This window comes from Desmodus rotundus, chromosome X, assembly GCF_022682495.2.
Source record: "Desmodus rotundus isolate HL8 chromosome X, HLdesRot8A.1, whole genome shotgun sequence".
Lineage (NCBI taxonomy): Eukaryota > Metazoa > Chordata > Mammalia > Chiroptera > Phyllostomidae > Desmodus > Desmodus rotundus.
Window position 1 is genome coordinate 27,029,548 of NC_071400.1, and position 22,728 is coordinate 27,052,275.

Below are 22,728 nucleotides of genomic sequence, written 5' to 3' on the forward strand. Positions count from 1 at the left end.
TTGCATGTATCAACTCATTAAAGTAAAGATATCATTCCCATTTTACAACAAGGAAATGGAGCCACAGAGAGTTAAGTAACTTGCCCCAGGTCACACAGCTAGAAAGTGACAGAATCCATGCAGATTGGCCCCAGAATCCATGCTCTGAAACTGTAACTGTCCAACAAAGTCATTCATTTTATGGAGTCTGATCTTCAAAAGCAGTCCACAGGTATATGCTACTGGGATGGAGGATCTATTCAGTCATGGGCAGATAACTCTGTGAAAGGCAACTTTTTCAAAAGTTAATGTTTAGATTAATCACTGAATTAAGTCAACTGTCCACCAGTGAGGAGAACCACATGGACACAATACAGTAATAGGAATGCTCTATCAGGTCAGGTCAATGGTTCTTTCATTGTAGTACACATACATCTTCCAGTAGAAGTATTTTAATTCTTAGCTTCAGGATCTAAAGTTTCTCAATAATCCTTGTGAGCCCTGACAACCCTTTGAGCTTTCATTTGTTTCTAGTTCTGTCCTTTTACATGTTAATTCCTGTAGTTGTAAATTTGGAATACTTTCTTTATAGATTAACTGTTAAGGAGAAATATTAAAGACAAATTAGTACCTAATGGAGTCTTTTTTTTTTTGTGCTGTAGTGTTAAGAGTTGAAAGAGATCAAAAAGAGCTTTCGAAAGAAATTTGAAAGGGTTTTGATTTACCCTATAAATCTTTGAATATTCACAAGGAGAATTAGAACCTATACCATGAAATTGTGAGGTTATGTTTTGTAAAACTATGTTGAAGATGTGATTATATTTGAAAAAATGGCCCTGGCTGGTGTGGGTCAGTGGATTGAGTGCCAGCCTACGAACCAGAGGATCTCGGGTTCAATTCCTGGTCAGGGCACATGCCTGGGTTGCAGGCTAGGTCCCCAGTAGGGGGCGCAAAAGGCAACCACACATTGATGTGTCTTTCCCTCTTTCTCCCTCCCTTCCCCTCTCTCTAAAAATAAATAAATAAATGCAATCTTAAAAAAATTGTACCATATGAGGTCTTTTCTTTTTTTAATATGTAATTGTTATTATATCTTTTGAGGTCTTTTTATTATTGCCCATTGACTATAGTGTACAATATGAACTTTATGCCAAACTATGGTCTACCGGGAAGAGGGTTATAGAGGTATAACAGGCTCTTCTACCTCAAATAGTGGCATTAAGAGTCATTTTGTGGGAGGCTATAGAAATTTTCTTCTGAGAAAATAACCTTTGAAAAATGGTTGAAAAAACCTTTGGAGAATGGGGGCATCTTTTGGGAGGACTGGATACTGATTGAGTTATAAATGTTACCATTCCAACCCATGATCTGTATAGTGAATTATGATAAGCTTGCCAAAATGGTTAGGAACCAATGAGAAAAGTGGTGTCTCTGTATCTTAGTAAAGAAAAAAGTTATTTTAAAAATGTTTTCTCTAAAGAAATATGTTGAATTTGTCAAGGAACATGTATAAAGGACCCATGGATAAAGCTAAAGTGGGGAAGGATTGAGGGTGGGAAGGTGGGGGTGGGTGGGGTGGGGGAAAATGGTAGTGGGAAAATGGAGACAGCTATACTCAAACAACAATAAAAATGCAAAAAGATAATTTGTTTAATGGGAAATCTATTTTTATACACAAAATTAAACTTTGGTAGATTCATGATATCATTAGAATAGGTTTGAACAGAGAACCACCATCTTAAATCTTTGAAAAAAATGTGTTTTAATAATCATATCATGTGGCTGCAGGTACTATTTTACCCCTTGATGGAAGCACAGCAAAATCACAGTGACACTAATTGAAATGTGCTTATTTAATACTCATCCATCTATCCATTCATCCACCCATCCCTCTATCCAACACTATGGGCCAGGTATTCTCCTGGACACTGGTGATACAAAGAGAACAAGACAAATATGGCCCTCTTCCAAAGTAATTATGGCCTAGTAGAAATTCCTTAAATGGTAGAGAAAACAATAATAAGTTGATAGTTTTATGACAATTTATTGAAAGAGGTAAAAAATAAGTAAAATTAACTCTCTAGCTTTACCTGGATGTTGCTAAACCTTTTCTTTGAACAATTTCTCCCTGAAACATTGTATAGACAGTATTTGGAGGGATATTGTGAATATGCATATAGAAGAAAGAAAGATAGAAAGTGAGACATGAAAGAAAGAACAGGGTTTTTGAAAAATGTTGCTTTAGTTTTCCTGCAAATATTTATAATAATGATTATGTTTCCATAGCATTTTATGCTTTTTGAAGTAATTATACCAACCATGTGGGGAAGAGCAAATTGTATTTCCCCAATTATGTAGATGAGACAGCTGAGACATAGATATTTAAGTTCCCAAGATCCCACAGCTATATAGAATTCAGAGATCTGCTCACTGTTTTTTCTATTACATCGTGCTGAAAAATCTCAGACTCCAGTATAAGGTCCTATAAAACCCAAAAGATTTAACAAAATGTAAGATATTCAGGAAGCCAAAGTCACTAGACAAAAGAAGGAAAACAAAGTATGGCAACAAGAATGTTCCTCTGCTTTAGGCTATTAAGTAGGTCACCCACTAAAAGGCTATTTTGGTATAAAATTTTAGAGGGCATGTAGTACATACACCAATATCACTGACCTGATTCTTCACTTTCAAGATCTAAGAAAATCAAAGGCAGTTTTGGAAGGGAGGGGTGGGTCATTTTGATAGCTCAAGAGAATGTTAGTTGGGAAATTTGATTTAGTCAGGCTAGTTAGTGCTCTAGATTTCCTGTGAGGTGTGATTCACTAGAGGTGATGCTGTTTTTAAGAAGGGGGCAGCTTTGTATCTCTACAGTGCAGAGTCAGCAATTTTTAAATTTTCTCTCTCCCCCTCTCTCTCCCCTCCTCTTCTCTGCTCTCCTTCCCTTCCCTCCCTTCCCTTCCTTTTCCTTACCTATTTTTTGGCCTTCTCTTTTTATGGACAAATATCTGACAAATTGTTAATATTTAATTTGCTATAAAATAGCTCTCCCAGGCAACGACTCCTCACTATAATTTCAGTCTAAAGCTGTTTTGCCCCCCAGGTACACTGGGATCAAATTAGAGTAGAAATGTTTCCCTTATAGTTTTGTTTATGGCAGAATAGGCACTTTGTTATTCACTGACAATGAAACTACTAAGGAAAATAATAAACTTTCACCATATTTCAATTTGACTCTTTACTCCAGAGTATCCAAACAGAGTGTCCATATGGCTTAGGGTGAAACATTTCTCCTAATATTTTTCAATCATTTAAAAATTTTTTTTAAAAAAAATATTTATTTATTTTTATTCAGTTACGATTGTCTGCATTTTCTCCCCTTCCCTCCACCCCACCCCAGCCAGTCCCACCTCCCTCCCCCACCTCTACCCTCCCCCTTTATTTTGTCCTTGTGTCCTTTATAGTAACTCCTGTAGACCCCTCTCCCCACTAATCCCTCCCCACTCCCCTCTGGCTATTGTTACATTGTTCTTAATTTCAATGGCTCAAAAGAACCTATGCACCCCAATGTTCATAGCAGCACAATTTACAATAGCCAAGTACTGGAAGCAACCTAAGTGCCCATCAGCAAATGAGTGGATCAAAAAATTATGGTACATTTACACAATGGAATTTTATGCAGCAGAGAGAAAGAAGGAGCTTATACCCTTTGCAATGGCATGGATGGAACTGGAGAGCATTATGCTAAGTGGAATAAGCCAGACTGTGAGGGACAAATACCATATGATCTCACCTTTAACTGGAACATAATCAACAAAAGAAAAAAGCAAACAAAATATAACCAGAGACATTGAAATATTTTTTCAATCTTAAATTTAAATATCCAAACTTAATAATGAATGCATTTTGCCCATTGAACAATATTTCCCCTTAGTCTAAATCTTCTAAATCTATTTCACTTTCTTCAGATTTTAAAAACCATAAACTTTTTTCACATGTCATCTTTAAAAAATGGTCTTCAATTACATTCTCTCTCTCTCCCATCCCAGAAGAATATTCTGCAAAAATATACACAAGTTTTGAAACTTTGTGAACACTGCCCTGACTCTCTGCAATAAGGTCCCTGAGATAAAAACCCTACTTTTCTGCCCTGCCTGATTCCTTGTCTGTTCCCTGCTGGAATGATGGTATGGGAAAGGAAGGGGATTACTTTAAAGTGTCAGCTATCTATGGAACAGGTGCAGAAGAGCATGCTTATCTGATATGTAGCATTAACTTTCAGAGGCTTTCAGATTAATCATGGTAATGCAATTTTGAACAGCTTAGATTTTCTTTCCTCCTTCTCTCCTTCTCCCTTCCCTTCCCTTCCCTTCCCTTCCCTTCCCTTCCCTTCCCTTCCCTTCCCTTCCCTTCCCTTCCCTTCCCTTCCCTTCCCTTCCCTTCCCTTCCCTTCCCTTCCCTTCCCTTCCCTCCCTCCCTTCCTTCCTTCTTTCCTTCCTTCCTTCCTTCCTTCCTTCCTTCCTTCCTTCCTTCCTTCCTTCCTTCCTTCCCTCCTTCCTTCCTTCCTTCCCTGCAGCCCCTGGGAAGGAAAAAAGGATTAGAGAGACTATCAAAAACTGTTGGCACGTTTAGTCTGATTGACTACTGAATTTATTAGCAGAAATGTGAGCTGTCTCAGGCTGATTATTTAACATGTTGGCTGGGGGGTGGAATAAATCTCTAACATACCTGTTCCAAAATTGTGTTAATCCTTTCAACTTCACAGTCAATCAAGTATCGCTTTTCTTGCCTCCTGTCCATTTCTTCAATGATGCGCCTGAATTCTTGGACGTCCTTTATGTTTCCCACAGACCTTGCTGTCACTTGCCAGTTGTTTTGCACTGCTGCTTCCATAATTGCTTGGAGGATGGAAAATCCTGAAAGAATGAAAGACAGCTACAATGATGTTTTTTTTTCTCTTTTAAAAATCTTTCCGTAGGTATTAAAAATTCCACTGAGTTTTTTTTCAGTCTATTGGGTCTCTGTGAACCTTATCTCTTGTGTACAGTAGGCTTCCTCATAACCTTATCCTTAACCTCCCAGACAGTCAGCACCTCTATTTTGTGTTAAATGAAAGAAGATTCTACAACTTGTGAGCACCAGGCTAGGTATTTATCAAGCCTGTATTTAATCGACCACAGCTGAATTATAGTACCTAACTGTTTTTACTGACATGCATTATCAAAATATCTATGGAATAAGTGCCAAGAGCTTCTTCCTTATTTCTGGCCACAATATTTCCTATTGTAGTTGAAAGTCATTTCTTTAATCTTCCATATAAACATTCTTCAGAATTAGAGATAGCTTTAGTAGAGATAGAATCTTATAATATGGCTGATCCTTACATAGATATGACTATCCAACAAGGTAAATTATCTTTCAAGTAAAATAACTTTAAAAACCTGACAAAAACGTCTATAACAAAAATATACTGATTCTTTGATCACAACATTATGAGAAAGATCAATCACATTAAATTTTTCTGAGTTTGTTTATCCCATTTCTCATTAAAAATTTTCAGGGATTCTTGGTCTCTTTTTAGTTAATTTATATCAGACAACTATTAATCACTAACACCTTGGATCTATGCTGAATAGGAAAGAGAAAAAAATTATGATGCTTGAGTTCTTGGTAACCTTTTTGGAATCAGGGTTTGAGAAGTTGGGAAGAACAGTATATCTTAAAGTATGAACCACAGGATAGTACAGGGGTTTCTATGTACTGGTCTTTTAGAGTATTTGTGTCTTTATAATATATGATGCTTGCATTTTTTTGCTTCTGGTGTTAATCCATAATCTGAGCATACTTTCATCAAGTATTCCATCATTTTATTGGGATATGGTCAAAAGCAGCTACCTTTTTTCTAATAAATTTAAATGGTTTTCCATTTATATGTAGGCAATGACTAATGGAAGTAGGTGGTGGGGATGAATTGTAAAGTCAAAATAACCTTTGACATGGCAATTTGGCCATGGGAGGAGTAGAGATGAAGGAAGATTGTGTTGCCCTTTGAACACATTCCAGGTTCGGTGCTGTTTTGGGCTCACCCTGTAGTGTAAGGAGGCTACAGTTGGGAATCTTCTTCACTGCACCATAGAAAATGGTATTGACATTTGAAGAGCATGCTTCAGGAAGATGGCAGCAGTGACTCTGTCAGTCATTATGACTCCTTTGTGAGCTGGGCTTATGCAGGAAGATCACAAATGAGACCCAAGGTCTTGGTAATTTCCAAATGAGCAATTTCAGCACAGGAGCCCAAAATTACAGATCAGAGTAAATTACCATTGCTTTAAATGTGAATTCTTCTCTTTTTAAACCAACCACACACATTTATTTCTCACATTTACATATTTGTGTGGGTTTTTGATGTGCTCCCTGCTTTAGTAGGAGTTGAGGGCACATAGTGGGCCAAGGCATGGGATTAAGAAATAAGCATAGGAAGAAAGAGATTAAAGTGTTTGAAAATCTTTCTAAACAGTGTATGATAAGGCCTTATTATTTTGAATCCCACTAATTAACAACTTATAAAAACTCAGCAAGGACTAGGTTGAATTCTACTTCTGTATTATTTATGAAGAAAGTGTTGGCTGAACAATAATGGCAATGAAATTACACAAGGTATCTTTGAAATACTTATATTAAATTTTTAAAAGGACCCTTTTGAAAAATGCAAGATTTTTTTTTGTCTGTTGATTCAAAACCTATATTCTTGTGATCTGTACTCATTTGTCCCATTTCACCATTTTGGGGCCAAAGGGACAAGTTTAATCCCATTTCCATGTGACAGTCCTTCACATTTTAAAAAAACAGTTAGCATATCCTTCCTTTTCTTCAGGCTAAAAATATCCCAATTCTTCAACAGTTACTTTTATGACATGATAATAGGTTCCCTTACTGTTCTGTCTTTTGCCTATGAATATTTGTCAAAATTTTATTGATCCTAATAATTCAGATGTGATCTGACCAGTGTGGAAGACAATGAGATATTGCTTGTTTTGATATGGGCTGTTATTTTAGCACCCCAGGGTTGCTAATATTTTTCAATAGCCATGTTATGTCATTAATTAATATCAAACTTGGATTCAACTAAAGCATGCCAGTTCTCACTGTAAAACCTTTGCTTTGTAACAACTCACCATCCATGTATCAAGATTCTTCCATTTCACCCTACTTTTATCTCCTTTTCTTTAATCAGTTACCACGTTCCAATCCCCACTCTTCTCTGCCTGAACATTGGCTCAAATCTGGAAGATGGTCTTTCCCATTTATTCAGGTCTCTTCTTGTTACCTATTCAAGGCAATTGCACCTGTATATTCCTTTTTCTGGCACCTCCTGCTATCCACAGAACTTTGTAGATGATTCTCTCCCCACATGAAGCTTCCCATACTGACTTCTCATTTATTTTTCCAGAAATGAGATTTAAATTTGAGATAAAATAGTTATAAGCAATGGAGAAACTGATTTAAAGAACTGCATGACAGAAATTTAAAAATTCAGAATAAAACTGGATAAATAAATTATACTATGTACATAAAATGAAGTACTATGCTGCTGTTAAAAGATAGCTCAATCTCTATATAATAAAAATAAAAATTTCTGCAATGTATTATTACATAGAAAAAAAAGCCCCAAATAACATTTATAGCATACTTGCATTTTATTAAAAAAGAAATTTTTGTGTAGGTATAGAAAAATTAGAAGGCATTGGCCGTGGTTTAAGGTGTAGGATTACCAAGAACTTCTACTTGCACTGTCATTTTTTAATGTAATGTTTGGCCATTGTATAAGAAGCAGGCATTATTTTCTGTAAGTACAAAAACAATAAAGGTTAAAAAATACAACTCATGCTATTTTCTCAAAGCATAAGCTCCTAGAAGACATGGATGGCAGATAAGTGCAGCTCTATGTGTTGCCTGCTGCCACAAATGAGAAGCCTCTTAATAAACACCGATTTTATAGGTCTTTTTATGCTTGTTCCTTATACCATCCGAATGTATTACCTATTCAAAATCACATTGCTTTCTTAATGATCTTGGGTCTGGGGCCTCCTGGGCTATGAGAATTGCTCAAATTTCTGAGCAAGCCAGAACTGTGACTTAACACTGCAAGTACCCTTTACTATGCAGAGTTCCTCTGTGTCTGCTTGAGCATGTGGCTGTGTGTCTGAGAACCCTGGTGGAAATGGTCACCTCAATTCAGTATATGTCAGCGAGAAATAAAAAAAACCCTTTTATTTGTTTTTGTACCTAATTTATTATACCTTGCTCCCTGTTGAAGCTGACCAAAGAGAGTAAATAAAAGTTTAAGGGAGAAAAAAGGAAAGAAAAGTTTGTCTTTGGAGGCAAAAGAAAGCAGGCATTGGTGCTTATAGGAGGTGCAGTGCATAACACCTCCCATATTTTTGGCTTTGGAAAAATAAGCTTGTTGTTTTAGCAGCTTCAGAATTTTCCTCTACTCTGAGTGAACTTTAACATGCTCAACTTTGTAGTACTGAAAGTTACTTTTATTTGACCAACAAATTTTCTCATCCTGATTCTAGACTACTATTGCTGTTCATCTTTTTCTTCCTTGTTTTAAAGAATGGGAGTTACTACATAGGTAACTGAATGAATGCTAGATTGTCATCTGCATTCAATGAAGATAACATAAGAACATGACAATAGAGGAGTGGCAAGGTGAATATGGATGAAGAACTGGGCTGCAGCTATGACAAATTCAATCCTACTGGACTGTTGTTAGGCTACTCTTGTTAAACAAGCAAGCCATCTGGGTAAAGGCTAGTGTAAGGATTCTATGCTGTACAACCCATGTCCCCCTTCAGCACCAAAAGACATTCCTCCAGCTTCTGGGAAAGTTGTTGGCTGAAGAGAGCTGCCTAGCTTAAGGTTATACTCCCTTCTGAGGGAAGCCTGTATCCAATGACTGATTATATGGAGGGTAAAGGCACAACCCCTTGACCCCTAATGGGATAACTCTAACCCAGCTTCAGAGCCCCCTGAAGGGTAGGTTGAGGTCTTGTTATAACTGCATCACAGCCCATCTTCTCTTTCTGCCTAAACCTGCTTTCTTCTTTTTCTCTAACAAGTATCAATAATGAGAGTACTACCCCCCAATAAACTTTACATGCAAATATCCATCTTAGAATCTTCTCCCAGGGGATTCAATCTGTGACTATTAGGTTGACGTCATGACAGGTATAGCAACAGACACAAAAAGATCTCACATCTACAACTCTCAAAACCAGTTTCACAGGGAGAAAAAAGGCCAGGATTTTGTTCAATGTACAAACAAAATTAAAAAAACTGCTTCATGTTGAGAAAATTTAGTATTTGATCTAAAAACACAGAAGAGTAAGGAATGGATTATTGACACATGGAAGATAGTAATGAAGACACCCTAGGAAATACAATTGAGGATAATTTTCTTCTTTCTGTTTTACATCTTCCAGCAGGCCGACGAGACAAATACTGAATTGCTACCTGGGAAAGACAAACTTGCCTCTATAGAACATTTCCAGAGGGTCAGCAGTCCCTTTTGAGGCTTTATGGAAAATCCTCTGAGAATTCCAGGCAGGCACAGAATGCTATAAACGTCAACACTCACAAGAAGACCATTTGTCAATATGAGAGATCCCCATCTTTTGGGGAACTGCTAGAAACCAAGTCAGAAGTACAGATGGTGTGGCTCTAAGAGATCTGATATAGGATCATGAGTAACAATAGGTGGTGCTAACCCTGCTGGAAGATGCAGTTTGAAAAAGAGAGGCTCAAATTGGCCCATGAAAATTCTTGTGGTCTATACTTTTCAGTCATAGAATCACACAGCATTACAGGCTAGAAGGACTCTTAACAAATGACTCAGAGTAATAGGATACAATTGTTAAAGCCCTGGAACTGTTTTTTCAATTGAAATTTTTATGGAAGGCTTATCTATGAGATAGATAAAAGTGCGGCTTGCTCTGGTTTGGAGGGTAGGTGGGAAGTGACTTGCCCAAGGTCATACAGCTAGTTTAGAGTCAGATGCAAGACTAAGGAAGCAGAGCTGAGACTAGGGTGAGGTAAGAGAAACACTAGGGTACAAAATTTCTTTTGTTTATCTTTTTTTCCCAACTGTATTGAGATATAATTGACACAAAGGAATTGAATATATTTAAGGTGTACACCTTGATGTTTTGATATACAGATACATTGTGAAATGATCAACACAATGAAGTTAATGAATATATCCATCATCTCACATACTTATCATTTTATTTGTTTTTGTGGTGAAAACACTTAATATTTACCCTCTTAGCAAATTTCAAGTATACAATACACTATTGTACAGTAGCCACCATGCTGTACATTAGATCTCCAGAATGCCTTCACCTTGCATGACTGAAACTTTGTACCCTTTAACCAATATCTCCCCACTTCCACCACCCTCTCAAGAAGGTACTTTCTGAGTATTGTGCAATTATAGCCTTACTTGCCTCACCCAAGTCCCTTCCCTGGAAGAAAGTCTCTTTACTTCCAGTTTAGTGCTCTTTCAAGAACTTTGTGCTGCCCAGCTTACTTTACAAGTCTCATTTCAAACTGTCCCTTTGCAGTGTTATGAAGTGGGCAGAGCTTGTCTTTTTGTGTGCCTTTTCATCTTCTTGATACTACATAAGATCATGATGTTTCCTATCTACTCAGTACCCCGACTATACCTACTACTTCCTTCTTTTTCTTTCCTCCTTCCCCACATCAACACTTGCCTGTCCTATATTCCATTCTCTCTCAGTCTGTCATCTTCCAGGTGCCAGCATAAGAATGGCTAATGGCTTAATGTGTTACTCTTCCAGCTAACACAGTTGCATTTTATCAGTGATCTTAACACAAGCGAGTTTGGAAGGAAAGGAAAAGAGGATATTGAATATTGTTTTAGGGTCTTTCCATCTCATGGGCTCATTCAGATGATGAATGCGGAAGTTGATGATGGGCTTTATAATCTTTAGGTTATGACATTTAACAAGTGAACAGCCGGTAGGTTGTGGGTGTCTCATGGGCAGTGTAAAACAGGTCCCCAGAAGGAAATTAGTGTCCATCCTGTCTATGTTACTCAACTGAACTCAGATGAAAAAAGTATTATGCTATTTTTCTGCATTTTCACTTACCTCTGTAGTTCTCAGCTTGATTGTACATTGTAATCACCTTGGGAACTTAAAAAAATTAATGTTCAAGTCTCACCCCAGACCAATTAAATCAGAATCACTGGAAGTGATTTCTGGGCTTTGTTTTATCTTCAACTCCCTGGATGATTCTCATATATAATCAGGGTTGAGAACCCCTGACCTATTCTAATGGCTACCCAATACAAATAAGGCATATAGGCAGGTTGGTTTTCTTAGGTGTCCTTCATGATTGGCAGAAAGGTTCTGGGTAAGAAAAGTGTGATTCAAGAAAAGTTATAAACCATCTGGAAATAAGCAAGCCAAAGCACAGAGGCAAGTGGGGAAGGTACAGGCCAGGGTTACAATTCACTTCTGGGGTAGATGAGGAATCTGGGAACATTGATTTTGTGGGAAACAGACGCTAATGTACTCAAAGCACTTTACAAATGGCTTTCTTCTTCTGAGATAGCATCTGTGTTTTTCTTTTTAAGTATAAATTAATATGTGCTCATTTATTAGACACTTGAGAAGACACAAAAAGTATAAAAAATAGAAGTATAGGGAGCTCTATTCCTCTGGATAATGGCTGTTAACATTCAATGTATTTCTTTCCATTCTATTTTATATAAATATACTACATACTTTTTATTCTATTAAAATGGATTGTACTGTTTGTGTCCTGTCTTTAAAAATCTAGCATTATCTTCAATGTCTCTGGTTATATTTTGTTAACAATAGCTGGGGGGGGGCAGTGGGAAGAGGGGATTACAGGAACTATAAAGGACACATGGACAAAACCAAGGGGGAGGGTGGAGGTGGGGGAGGGAGGTGGGTTCAGCTGGGGTGGGGTGGAGGGATGGGGAGAAAAGGCATACAACTGTAATTGAATAACAATAAAAATTTTAAAAATCTAGCATTATATCTTGAATATTTCCTTAGGTTATTAAAAATTTTCAAGCATGATATTAATGCATACATAATATTTCATCATATATATATATATATATATATATATATATATGTTGTAACTTATATAACCATTCCCAAATGAACATATTAATTGTTTCTGACTTCTTCCTATTGTGAATGATGCTGTGATAGAAATACTCATACAGTATCTCTAATTATTTCCATAGGATAAATGTCTGGATATATGAACATCAGATAAAACATTTATAGACATTTTTAAGGCTTTTGATATATATTGCCAGATTGTCCTCCGGAAAGGTTGTACAACTTTATGTTCCCATCAGCAGAATAAAAGAGTACTTGCCTCTCTACCCCCTTGCTAGCATTGAATAATATATTTGCCCATTTGACAGGAGAATAGAAAAATATTTTTATTAGCCTTTCTTTGATTATTAGTAAAGTTAGTGACTTTTTTCATTTTTGTGTCCATGTTTACTCCTTATTTTGTGAATTCCATTTGTCTCCTTTGTCCACACTTCTATTGTGATAGAGCCTTTATATATCAATGATATTGTGTCTGTAATATATGTCACACATTTTAATTCAGTTTACTTGACATTTAATGTTGTTTGTGACACATTTTGATGAACAGAAGTTAAACATTTTATGAAATTAATATTCTTGTTCATCAAAAAATCATGAGAATTGGAAGGCAAATGAAAATTTCTCTTCTGCACTTATTCTAGTGCTTACCTGGGCTTTAAACCCAGACCTTATGTGAACCACTCTCTCCATTTCTCACTTCTTTGGTCTCTATGGGATTTCACATACATTTCTCTTGTATATTGTGACAAAATAAGTGAATGGGGAAAGGCGCATGTGAAATGTGAAGGTGGTTTCTGAAACAAGTGAGGAGCAGAAAAATAGAGGCAGAGGAAAGAGAGAGATGATAAGCCCCATTCAGCTACTTCATGTTATATTTTGTCATATCTAGGAAACCTGATACTCAAAAATCTGAACTCAAATCCAATACCTCAGGATATGAGTATTTATGTTACAAAGTGTACTCTCCCTTAAAAAAGAATTTAATGGAAAGATTTCCATAACATATTTGAATTCACATTTTGTTGGTTTGTTGTTTGTTTTATTTTAACTTGATTTAAACACATTTGGTTTCCACCAAAATTAATATAGTGATTGTCTACATTTGAGGTGCTAATGAAGAAACATTTCTGTGTATGAGGAGTTTGAGATGAGAAGGTCAAGAACTCTTATATGTTTGCATATGGATGACTGTCTGTGGATTTTATGGAACAGGATAAAAACAAATATTCACTCACACCCAGCCCAATTTACCCTGAGCAAATTTAAGATTTCCTGAAGGCCTTTATTCCTCATACTTGTTTTTGCTAAGTCTCCCTTTAATTAGGAGTAGACCCTCTGCAAATCTTCTCTTCTTTATAGCACCATTACTAAGATGAGACCTTAGCTAATTTGTGAAGTCAGTGAACAGAAGGCTGTACCTTTGTTGTCCCAGTTCTGTGTCCTTTCTGCTCCTCCACTACAAATTCTTCCTTACTCTAAATCAAACCTTGTATTTATTCTAGTCTGTTTATGATGGTCTATTGTGTTTCAACTGTGACTCCCTCCATCCCTTAAAGTAAAGGGACAAACTCTAATGGAGAAACTTGAGAAAACAGTAAGTGGAAGAGTATTGTTTGGCAACTTGAAGTATTCCTGTTACCCAAATATCCCACTTGAGGAGGCAACTACTGACTACTCATCAAGTTTAAAGTTGGCTCTGAAGCTGGCCTTTCCATTTTTCTCTTTCATCCTGTTCTTTATTATGCACTGTATCTCCCTGCTAGTGAATTACGTAGCTCCAATTATGTACCTCACCATAAGCTGAGAAAGTATGCCCAAATAGATATGTCAGTTTGGTTGAGTGAAAGTAAACTTGCATTATCAGATGAAAGGAAATTTAGAAGACCATCTGGAGTAGATTTGTTTAATGTCTGGGAAAAGCAGAATAGGCAAGCTTTCTGATCCTCAACTATATAAGGTTTGATATTAAAAAATGAAAACAACTGAAAGCAACTGGAGTTTAGATTAGGGGGGGTACTGCAGTGCATGTGCATAAATCCTTTGTGTCTCTGTTTGTTATATACATAATTATTCTGGTATGGACTACATAAAATCAAACTTCAGGGGGTTCCAGTCATCTCAAAGTTGCTCTGTGGACTGATGTCCACTTAATAGATGTCATGTGATGATTCATCATGCCTATTAATTGGGTTTCTTCTATGACTTCCTCACTTAGCTTTTAATCCCCTTAAAATCAGTAATTCCCAACACTGATCACAGGACTGAGTCTCCTAGCTAAGCAAGTGGTGAGTGACTTGGGTGTTAGCAGGCACTTCATGGGCATCTGGGGGAGAGAGAGCTGATTATAGATTTCAACCAAAGAAAAAACGTACTGGCCAATTCTGGTTGTGAGGAGGTGGGGGAAGTCTTTATGCATAATTTTAAAAAGACACCACTTAAAAGTTAGAGGAAGAAGGGATACATATCAGCCATAGTATGTCTTTTTCTCAGGTCCAATTTATTCCAAATAGCACCTAATGGACACAATTAAGAAGATGACCTTTCATCCTGCTATCCCTCCTTCAGAAGGGGATGAACTTTGATTTGGTCCCAAGAAGTGGGTATATTTTGCATTGAACATCCACATCCTGGGCTTTGCTTTGTACACAGCAGTTTACATTGTAGTCTGTGCCTATGGAGTAGTAAAGTGAATTGACTGAGGTGGAACTTGAGCTCAGAAAGTATTTGCTTGTGTTCTATTAAGCTAAAGACTTTTCTTTAGGAAAGTGACTTATCTGAAAACATTCCTCAGCATTCTCCATTTTGAGAAAGCAAGGCCAAGTCAAACTTCCTAACATTTCTGAGCTTTGGGGGTGAAGTATGTATAATGGCTACCAGCAAAAAGAAAAGGGGGTGGAAAGTAGGGGTGAGTTTATGGCAAAGATGAAAGGGGTCTTAATCAGATTGCAAAAGACTGTGACTTTTTCTGCCTGCTGGAATGCTGATACTTTTTGATTCTGATACTGTTGGAAAGCTGTCAAAGGTAATATTAAGTGTAAGCTTTTGCCTACAGGATACAGAGGGGTCAAAGATATAGTCCTGAGGGCAACAGAGAACACGCTTTTCCCTTGAGGAAAAAAAAGTTCTCTTCACTTAGTTCTGAGGTCTAAAAACTGCTTGGGAAACACTCAAAGTAGAATGTACAAAACTTACAAGGTACATAAGAATGTGCCCCCATACCAAAAAAAAAAAAAACCACACACACACACACATGAAAACACCATCAAGATCAACACACTTTGATTAGTTGTTTTCTTTCAATTGAGTTTTTCCAATAAGGACATGAGAATGGATTCAGCAGTACGAAAGAGGGTTACAGGCTAATGTTTCATCTTGTTCAGGCTTTGAGCTCCAGGAAGAGTGGCTGAACCTTGCCTGAGTTGCAAAGAAATTAGGTTGTCTGAGGTGACCAGAGTTCTAGTGTGTATCTTGGAATTCTCAAATATGAGAGCCAAAATTTAATGATGGTTCCAATCTCTTCATTGTACAAATGAGAAACTGAAGTCCAGAGAGAGAAAATGGTTTACTCAGTGGTAGGTCCCAACCTGATCATGACCACAACCCTTTTCTTGTATTAACTTTTGATATGAATGAAAAGTGACATTTCTATTGTCCTTTATCAATAAAGATCAATTCTGGCATTGAGTAAAAGTTAAAATCCAACAAGAAATCTTTTTTTGGCATATTTTATTGATGTTCGAATACAGTTTTCTCCATTTCCCCACCACCAATTTCCCCCACCCTACCAACGCCCACTTCCTACCTTCAAACCTCCCCCCCACTCTGGCTCTGTCCAGGGTGCCTCATACATGTTCATTTATGCCCCTTTCCCTTCTTTCCCATGTTACCAACAGGAAATGTGATGAATACCCCTTGTAGCTTTGCCTTCAAGACTTCTGTGATTTCCTTTAATACCTTTGCATGGAGGAGCCAGCTATTCCACAAACAATTTTGTGTATTGGAGCATATCTTTTTTTCCTCAAATCTAGCTAGAACTCCCATTTGGTATTGGGGTTCACTCTAAAGTACACAAACTTTGAAGCCCATGGCTTGGCTCATTCTGCCTAATCACACAGTCCTTGTCTGGGGCACAGCCTGCATTAGCATCTTCAATCTCTAGTGATTTACCTTGGCTGCACTCTACAGGTGGAAAAGCCTCACCCCATCCCATAAACCTCTCATTCCTTAAGGCTCAGTTCCAAACAAATGTCACCAAACAGATGGCACCAATTGAGATGGTGGGAAATGAAGGTACCAAGCTCTCACACCTGTTCTCAACTAGCCTGAGAATTTTAGCCTACAGAAGTGGCCACTATCTCTCAGGGGTTATGGTTTTATGCCCCCTTTAAACCATTGTTGGAATAAGATTCTTCTTTTGTATTGTCAGGTATAAATTTTTCATTCCTTGGATTTTAAATTGAACTGCTTTTCCTTTCACTGTCAAGTTTGGGATAGGAGTATAAACTGATTTTTATTGAATGCCTCTTTGGGCTGCACATTATGCTAAGCATTTAGATACATTATCACATTTAATTCTCCCAACAATCCTAACCATATGCATTTATTCCCAGTTAACAGATGAGGAAATTAAGCCCTATAGAGGGACATGTTTATGAATAAAGGCACATAATTAGTATGTATTGGAGCTGGGATCTACACCCAGGCCTGGCTTTCAAGCTCATACTCTTCTTTGTCCTAATCACTGGCTAAAATTACTCTGGTATGTGCAGTTGCCCAGGACAGATAGCTTTGTGTATTTTTCTATGTGTTTCTCAATGACAGGGAAGGATCTAGAACACATTGTTGTCTCACTACCTGAAAACACCCCAGGATTTTTCAGGCCCAGTAGGATGCATTCTGTGCGATCAACTATAAGTGAATGCTTGACAGAAACATAGTCAGGGTTTTCTGGATAATGGCATATCTCTCATCAATTAATCACTATCTCTGGAGTTGAGCTGGAATTGCTAGACTGGGCCAATTTTATCATTGCTTTGTCCTTATGTATTTCTCACATTGTCTCAGATGCCTTCTGCCTCCAAAGCAGCTGTTTTTTTTTCTTCTGACTTCCCTATTTCTGTCAAATTTCCTAGTTATCGAATCTGAACTTTGTCTTTGACTCTTCCATTGCTTTAAGCAAACATGAAGTCAAATTAATCCATCATTTCTGTGTCTTTCTCTTTCTTTGCATTCCCATCACTATCAGCAATTTTAAATTTATTATTGGTATTTGCTTAGGCTACTGCATCAGTCCTTTCCCTTCCATCCCAGCTTCTCACAAACACCATGTTTAGCTTTGTCACTCTTTTGATTACATAATCAAAACTCTTTTGATTATGTAATAGTCATGCTCATTCTTCAAAAGTTTTTTATTTTCCCATAGGATAAAACTCAAAGGAGGTATTGTAAATGTTTCAAATTGCTTAGAACCCAGGATTTACCTTCGAGGAAAGTCTTGAGGGGCTTATTAAACTGGGTAAGCTTATGGTTGGTTGTTCCTTTCCAATTCTGGAACTCGGTTTCTTCAATATTCTATTTTGAGGGGTCCCTTAAGGATTGTATAAATAGGTACTGTCAGATAGGGTTTGGAGGGTGTATCAAGTACATTCTATTCTGATAATAGACAAATGGAGGCCAGGGCTTAAAGAAAAAGAAGGATAATATGAAAGAGGGAAAGATAGAGAGAACATCTTTCTAAAAATTTTTGCTCACAGTCATTGTTTATAATTAGTGTTTCACTTGGAAATTGACATTTTGTCTACATGTATGGGCATAAAGCAAAAAGATTTAGACAAGGCCAGCCCCACCATTTGGCCCAGCCTCCTTTACCACCAATGGTACAGATTACTAAGAAGGCTGGCTGGCCAAGAGCAAGAAAAAAGCCTAGATCCATGGACTAGAAGGAAGCTAATTGACCCTGGCAGCCATCAAGGTCATGACCTTGGCTTAATTCAACCAGAGGGTGTACCCAACTGAGCTAACTAGTTGCAAAGGACAGACAACCATATGGCTATGACTAAATTTAAGAGTGCTTCACCAATCTAGAACCTGGAAGGTTTACAGAATGAAAACCCTGAGTCACTTAGAGTTAAAATGCCTAGTACCGGCATGGACTACTGGGAAACTACACTGGCTAGGAATTTATTTGAATGAAATGAATCTAATTAGGATGATGTAGCTAATCATCATACTGATTGGGTTAGTGGAGGGACTAGCTGACCATGCCCAAAAAGCTTCTGTGCTTATTCATGCAAAATACTTAGTGGCAGAACTTAAAATGGCTAAGTGAGTTCTTCTTAGAAATATGATCCCACTGGCCAATGTGCTATGCCTTATGTATCATTTTAAAGGAAAGGTGGAGTTGTAGGGTCCTGTGCAGATGGAAGTATTTATTAAGCTCTCCAGGAAAATTAAGTAAACAATTTAGGATGGCAGGGGCAGTGGGCAAGAAGGAAACAATTAATGACAAATATTTCTTTAGTTGGGAGACCTCATTAAAGAAATGAGCCAGTTCAGCAATATTTGTTCCCATGCAGCCCCTGGGAAGTGTAGATGTGGGACTATTATGAATTCCTAAATAGGTCTACTTTTAAAACCATGTTAAATTTGCCAATGCATTTTAAAACACTGTTTTACAACACCCCCCCAGTCATAAAACATGTTTATATTTTGGATCAAAACCACATAATTATAATGGTCTCGAATCTTCTTAGGGAAACCTTCCCAACTGCAATGTTTTGTTCTGCAAATATTAATGCAATAGCGCATCCTCTAAACCAAATATAAATGTTCTTTAAGGTTTATTTTGAGCAAAGAACACAATCAACAGCAATGCTAAAGAGAAAAGTTTCAGGAATTATTGTAGGAGGGAACAAGACAGTGAATTTCTCCAGCAAATTTATGCTTTTAACAACCCCAGATGTTATACACCTTGCACCACAGAAGGGAAATGGCATACTCTGTCCAACACAGCTCTAATGTGCTAATGACATCTGGGGCCTCCTTAAGGGGTACATTGCTCTCCACTGAGGAGATAGATGGTGAAAAAAGCATAATTTTTTTTTTATAACCTTAAAGCTATGGCAACTGACCGGCTTAGCTGGCCCCACTTGGATAGAAGATTGTTTCTTTTCTACAGCATGAAATAAATGGATTGTGTCTTGGATGATGTAGCTGCTTTCGTTGTCTTAACCACTGATGCATATCACAGCATGAGTGATGTGGCAGCAGCAGCCATCCAGAGCCGCTGTGAAAGTAGATTCGATGAATGGAGTGGCTGGACTCAAAATGAGTTTGGCCTGCATGATTGGCTTCAGGAAGCAGAGCAAGTGCCCAGGAAGGCTTATTCAAGTAACCCAGATTCCAAGAAAGATAGTCTATGCCAAGGTCCACATTTGCCACACCCTCTCCACAGCTCTGGTTACACTAAAGAATCATTTTAGCTTCTGTATAAAAGGATACTGTTGTGAATTGCTAAGAGAGGTTGATGTGTCACAATTTCTCACTCTGAGCAGCACAGCTGTATTTAACTCATTCAGAAAGATGGAGTTGTTTTTGCTACTTTAAGTGTGGCCCCTGGATTAACTTATCAATTATAGAAGAAGACCCTTCAGATGCTGTACCAGACACTTTTGCTACTTAAAGTATGGTCCATGAACCAGTGACATTAGCATTACCAATGCTGCTTATTAGAAATGCAGACTGTCAGGTTCCACACCAGACTTAAATGAATCCCCCCCCCCACCACATTTAAACCAGCTCCCCAGGCAATTCATAGTACATCAGAATTTAAGAAGCACTAGTCTGGTCATTACTATATACCTACTGAGAACCACTTAACACAGTTTGTCTCATTAACACAGTGGGTGATTCAGAAATAAGGAAATACCAGGCTTCAGTAGATGGATGGAAAGTGATCAGTGTAAGGCTAGAAGGGGACCAGGGCATGAATAGACAAAATGGAGAGTGACTCAATTGCTCAACCTAGGCCTGGGACAAGTCTCTAGACAACATGCTGATCTATTTATGCTGGTGGTTCTACAACATACTGAGTAGCAAGTCAGGGTGTTAAGCTACTGGGGATATACCAAGGCTTCAATCAAGACAGACTCATGAAAAATTCTAACATTACTGGGTCAGAAGAAACTCTTTAGTACTCAGTCAAAATGGGCAGCCTAACCATATATATTACTCTGTTGTCTTGCCTTTCCCATAAGCCATAGAGGTTCATAAGGAACTGTAGCCAAACAATACTTGTCAGAGAAACTATAGAGCATAGTGGCTCCCCATACAGGTATGCAGGGCTGCATGTAGGGAAGACCTTGGACTGGATCCTGTAGTAAGGAGGAACTAAAAATCCAAATGACTGTACCCAGTCCTGTATGCCTATGCAGCATGGAGACTGTAGATAGCTGATGGGAAACTCTCAAATCTGCTCAGATATGGAGAATGGGGAGTTAAAAACACAAGAGGAAGAAATGTAGTATTGTTACCCCTCAGTTGTATCTCTGTCCTACATGAAATTCTACTATTTGATTCCAGTTTTTGAAATGCTCTATAAGTTTTGCCTCTAGTGGTTTTTGCCAGAGAATAAATTCCATAAATCCCACATCAAATTCTGCCAACTTGAAGGCATCTAGTTTTTTGTTCTTCTTGAACCAACCATAAAGCCAATATGACAATACAAAGTGAAATACTATCCTATTAGTGTGTGCCTTCCCCCCCACACCCCAATCCCAATTTAGTCAGCAAGTTCTATGTAGAACTGATGGAATATTTACCTTGATGAAAATCTGAAGTTGGCCCTCAAGGTATCCCAAGGTTATTTTAAAGGGTGAAGGTACTATGAGAACTTTATTCTGACTTTGCCTCGAATGTGGCTACATTGGAGATGAAAGGCTTATAAACTATTTCCTGTCCTTAGGGCCTGACAGTCCCCTGTGCCATTTTAATTTGAGCTTTTTGGATTGGACTAGAATAAATGAGCAGGGGAGGTTAATTATCCTAATTAGAAAAGAAGTAAAGTGATGTCTCTTCTAGGTCAGACGCTTGGACAAATCTCCCTTGGCTCCATGCTTTGGGCATTAACTTGCCACTTGAATGTGAGAGGATACACAAAACATCCTCCCCAAACTTCTGCCAAAGTCCCCAGAGCAAGACAGAGGATAATTCTTTTCAGGAAATGGTATGTGATCAGCCTGCGCCCTAGGGGCAGAGAGAGGGTTATCTAGAGGTAGCAGATATGTGGGCACAGCAGGATGAGTACACAAATGTGTTTGTTGGTCCAACCCCAAGATTCCCTACTCTGTAGTGCCAAGCAAGATCAGTGTAGCTTGGAGAAATACTGCTAACCATTTGTAAAGACATGCACCATTCTCTGAATCTCTTGATATCCTATCTTCAGCTGGTTGAGGATATTGCTATCTTTATGGAAGGGAAATTCTTCTGGTATTCTTTTTTTATTTTTATTTATTTATTTTTAGAGAGAGGAGTGGGAAGGAGAAAGAGAGAGAGAGAGAAACATCAATGTGTGGTTGCCTTTTGTGCACCCCCTACTGAGGATGTGGTCAGAAACCCAGGCATGTGCCCCAACTGGGAATTGAACCAGCAACCCTTTGTTTTGCAGGCCAGTACTCAATCCACTGAGCTACGTCAGCCAGGGCAAATTCTTGTGGTATTCTGCTGGTACTTTTTGGATAATATTTTGTTGTTTGATTTACTAATTCCCAGATGTAACACTTTCTTCTTCCTCTTTGTCTATCCACCATCTATCCTCTGAATAGATCAATCCTGCTTCTAATCTAGAACATGCTTTAGATGATTTGTGTGCAATTTCTCAGCACAGTGCTTGGCACATAGTAGGTGTTCACTAAATGTTAGTTTATCCTTCTTCGTACTAGAAAAGAGTGTGTGGGACACAGCCACAAAAGTCAGTTGTTCTGATCTCTGAGTCTTGCTATTTGATGTATGATATCTGGTCAGTTTGTGATTTATGACATAAAGGGAAGTGGAAAGCCTCAGACAAAGCTAGAATAGCAACTGTATAATATTAAAGATCAAAATGGCCAATTAGCTAGACATACCCAACAGATATGTCTAGCACTTGCTTTTGAATTATCCACATACCCAAGGGATGAATAGAAAAAAGAAATTAAGCTCCATCTTTCAAAACAGGCCTTAGATTGTTGAATGATCAATCTGTGGATCTATTACAACTTGCTTTATTCGTACAGAATGGTCCAAGAGCATCAACATCAATGACTCCTAACAGAGTGATAGAGGTCTCAATAGACCATTTAGTCTATCCATTCCTGCTTCCCTCAGGCTCCCATTTCCAGCCATCTCATTTAGTTGCTTTTTAAAATTAACTCTTCTTGATTATTTGCAATAGGAACAAGGAACCAAGGTGTGAATAGTACCAAATAATGGATAGGGTTAAATTTATTTGTACTTAATTTTGGACTCCTTTTTAAATATTTATCATTGAATATGTGTTTGCATAATATGGGAGTGAATTTAAGTATAA

The 22,728-nt window shown here is 37.8% G+C and overlaps 1 protein-coding gene across 4 annotated transcripts in view; it reads right to left on the minus strand.

The window, feature by feature from the left end:
- The window catches only part of GRIA3 (glutamate ionotropic receptor AMPA type subunit 3), a 434,868-nt gene that overhangs the window by 244,052 nt on the left and 168,088 nt on the right, over positions 1-22,728 (minus strand). For all 4 annotated transcript variants that reach the window (XM_024566693.3, XM_024566694.4, XM_045200889.3 and 1 more), the window contains exon 4: positions 4,705-4,892. In XM_024566693.3, coding sequence (XP_024422461.2) covers positions 4,705-4,892 — 188 coding nt within the window. The remainder of the gene's footprint in view (positions 1-4,704; positions 4,893-22,728) is intronic.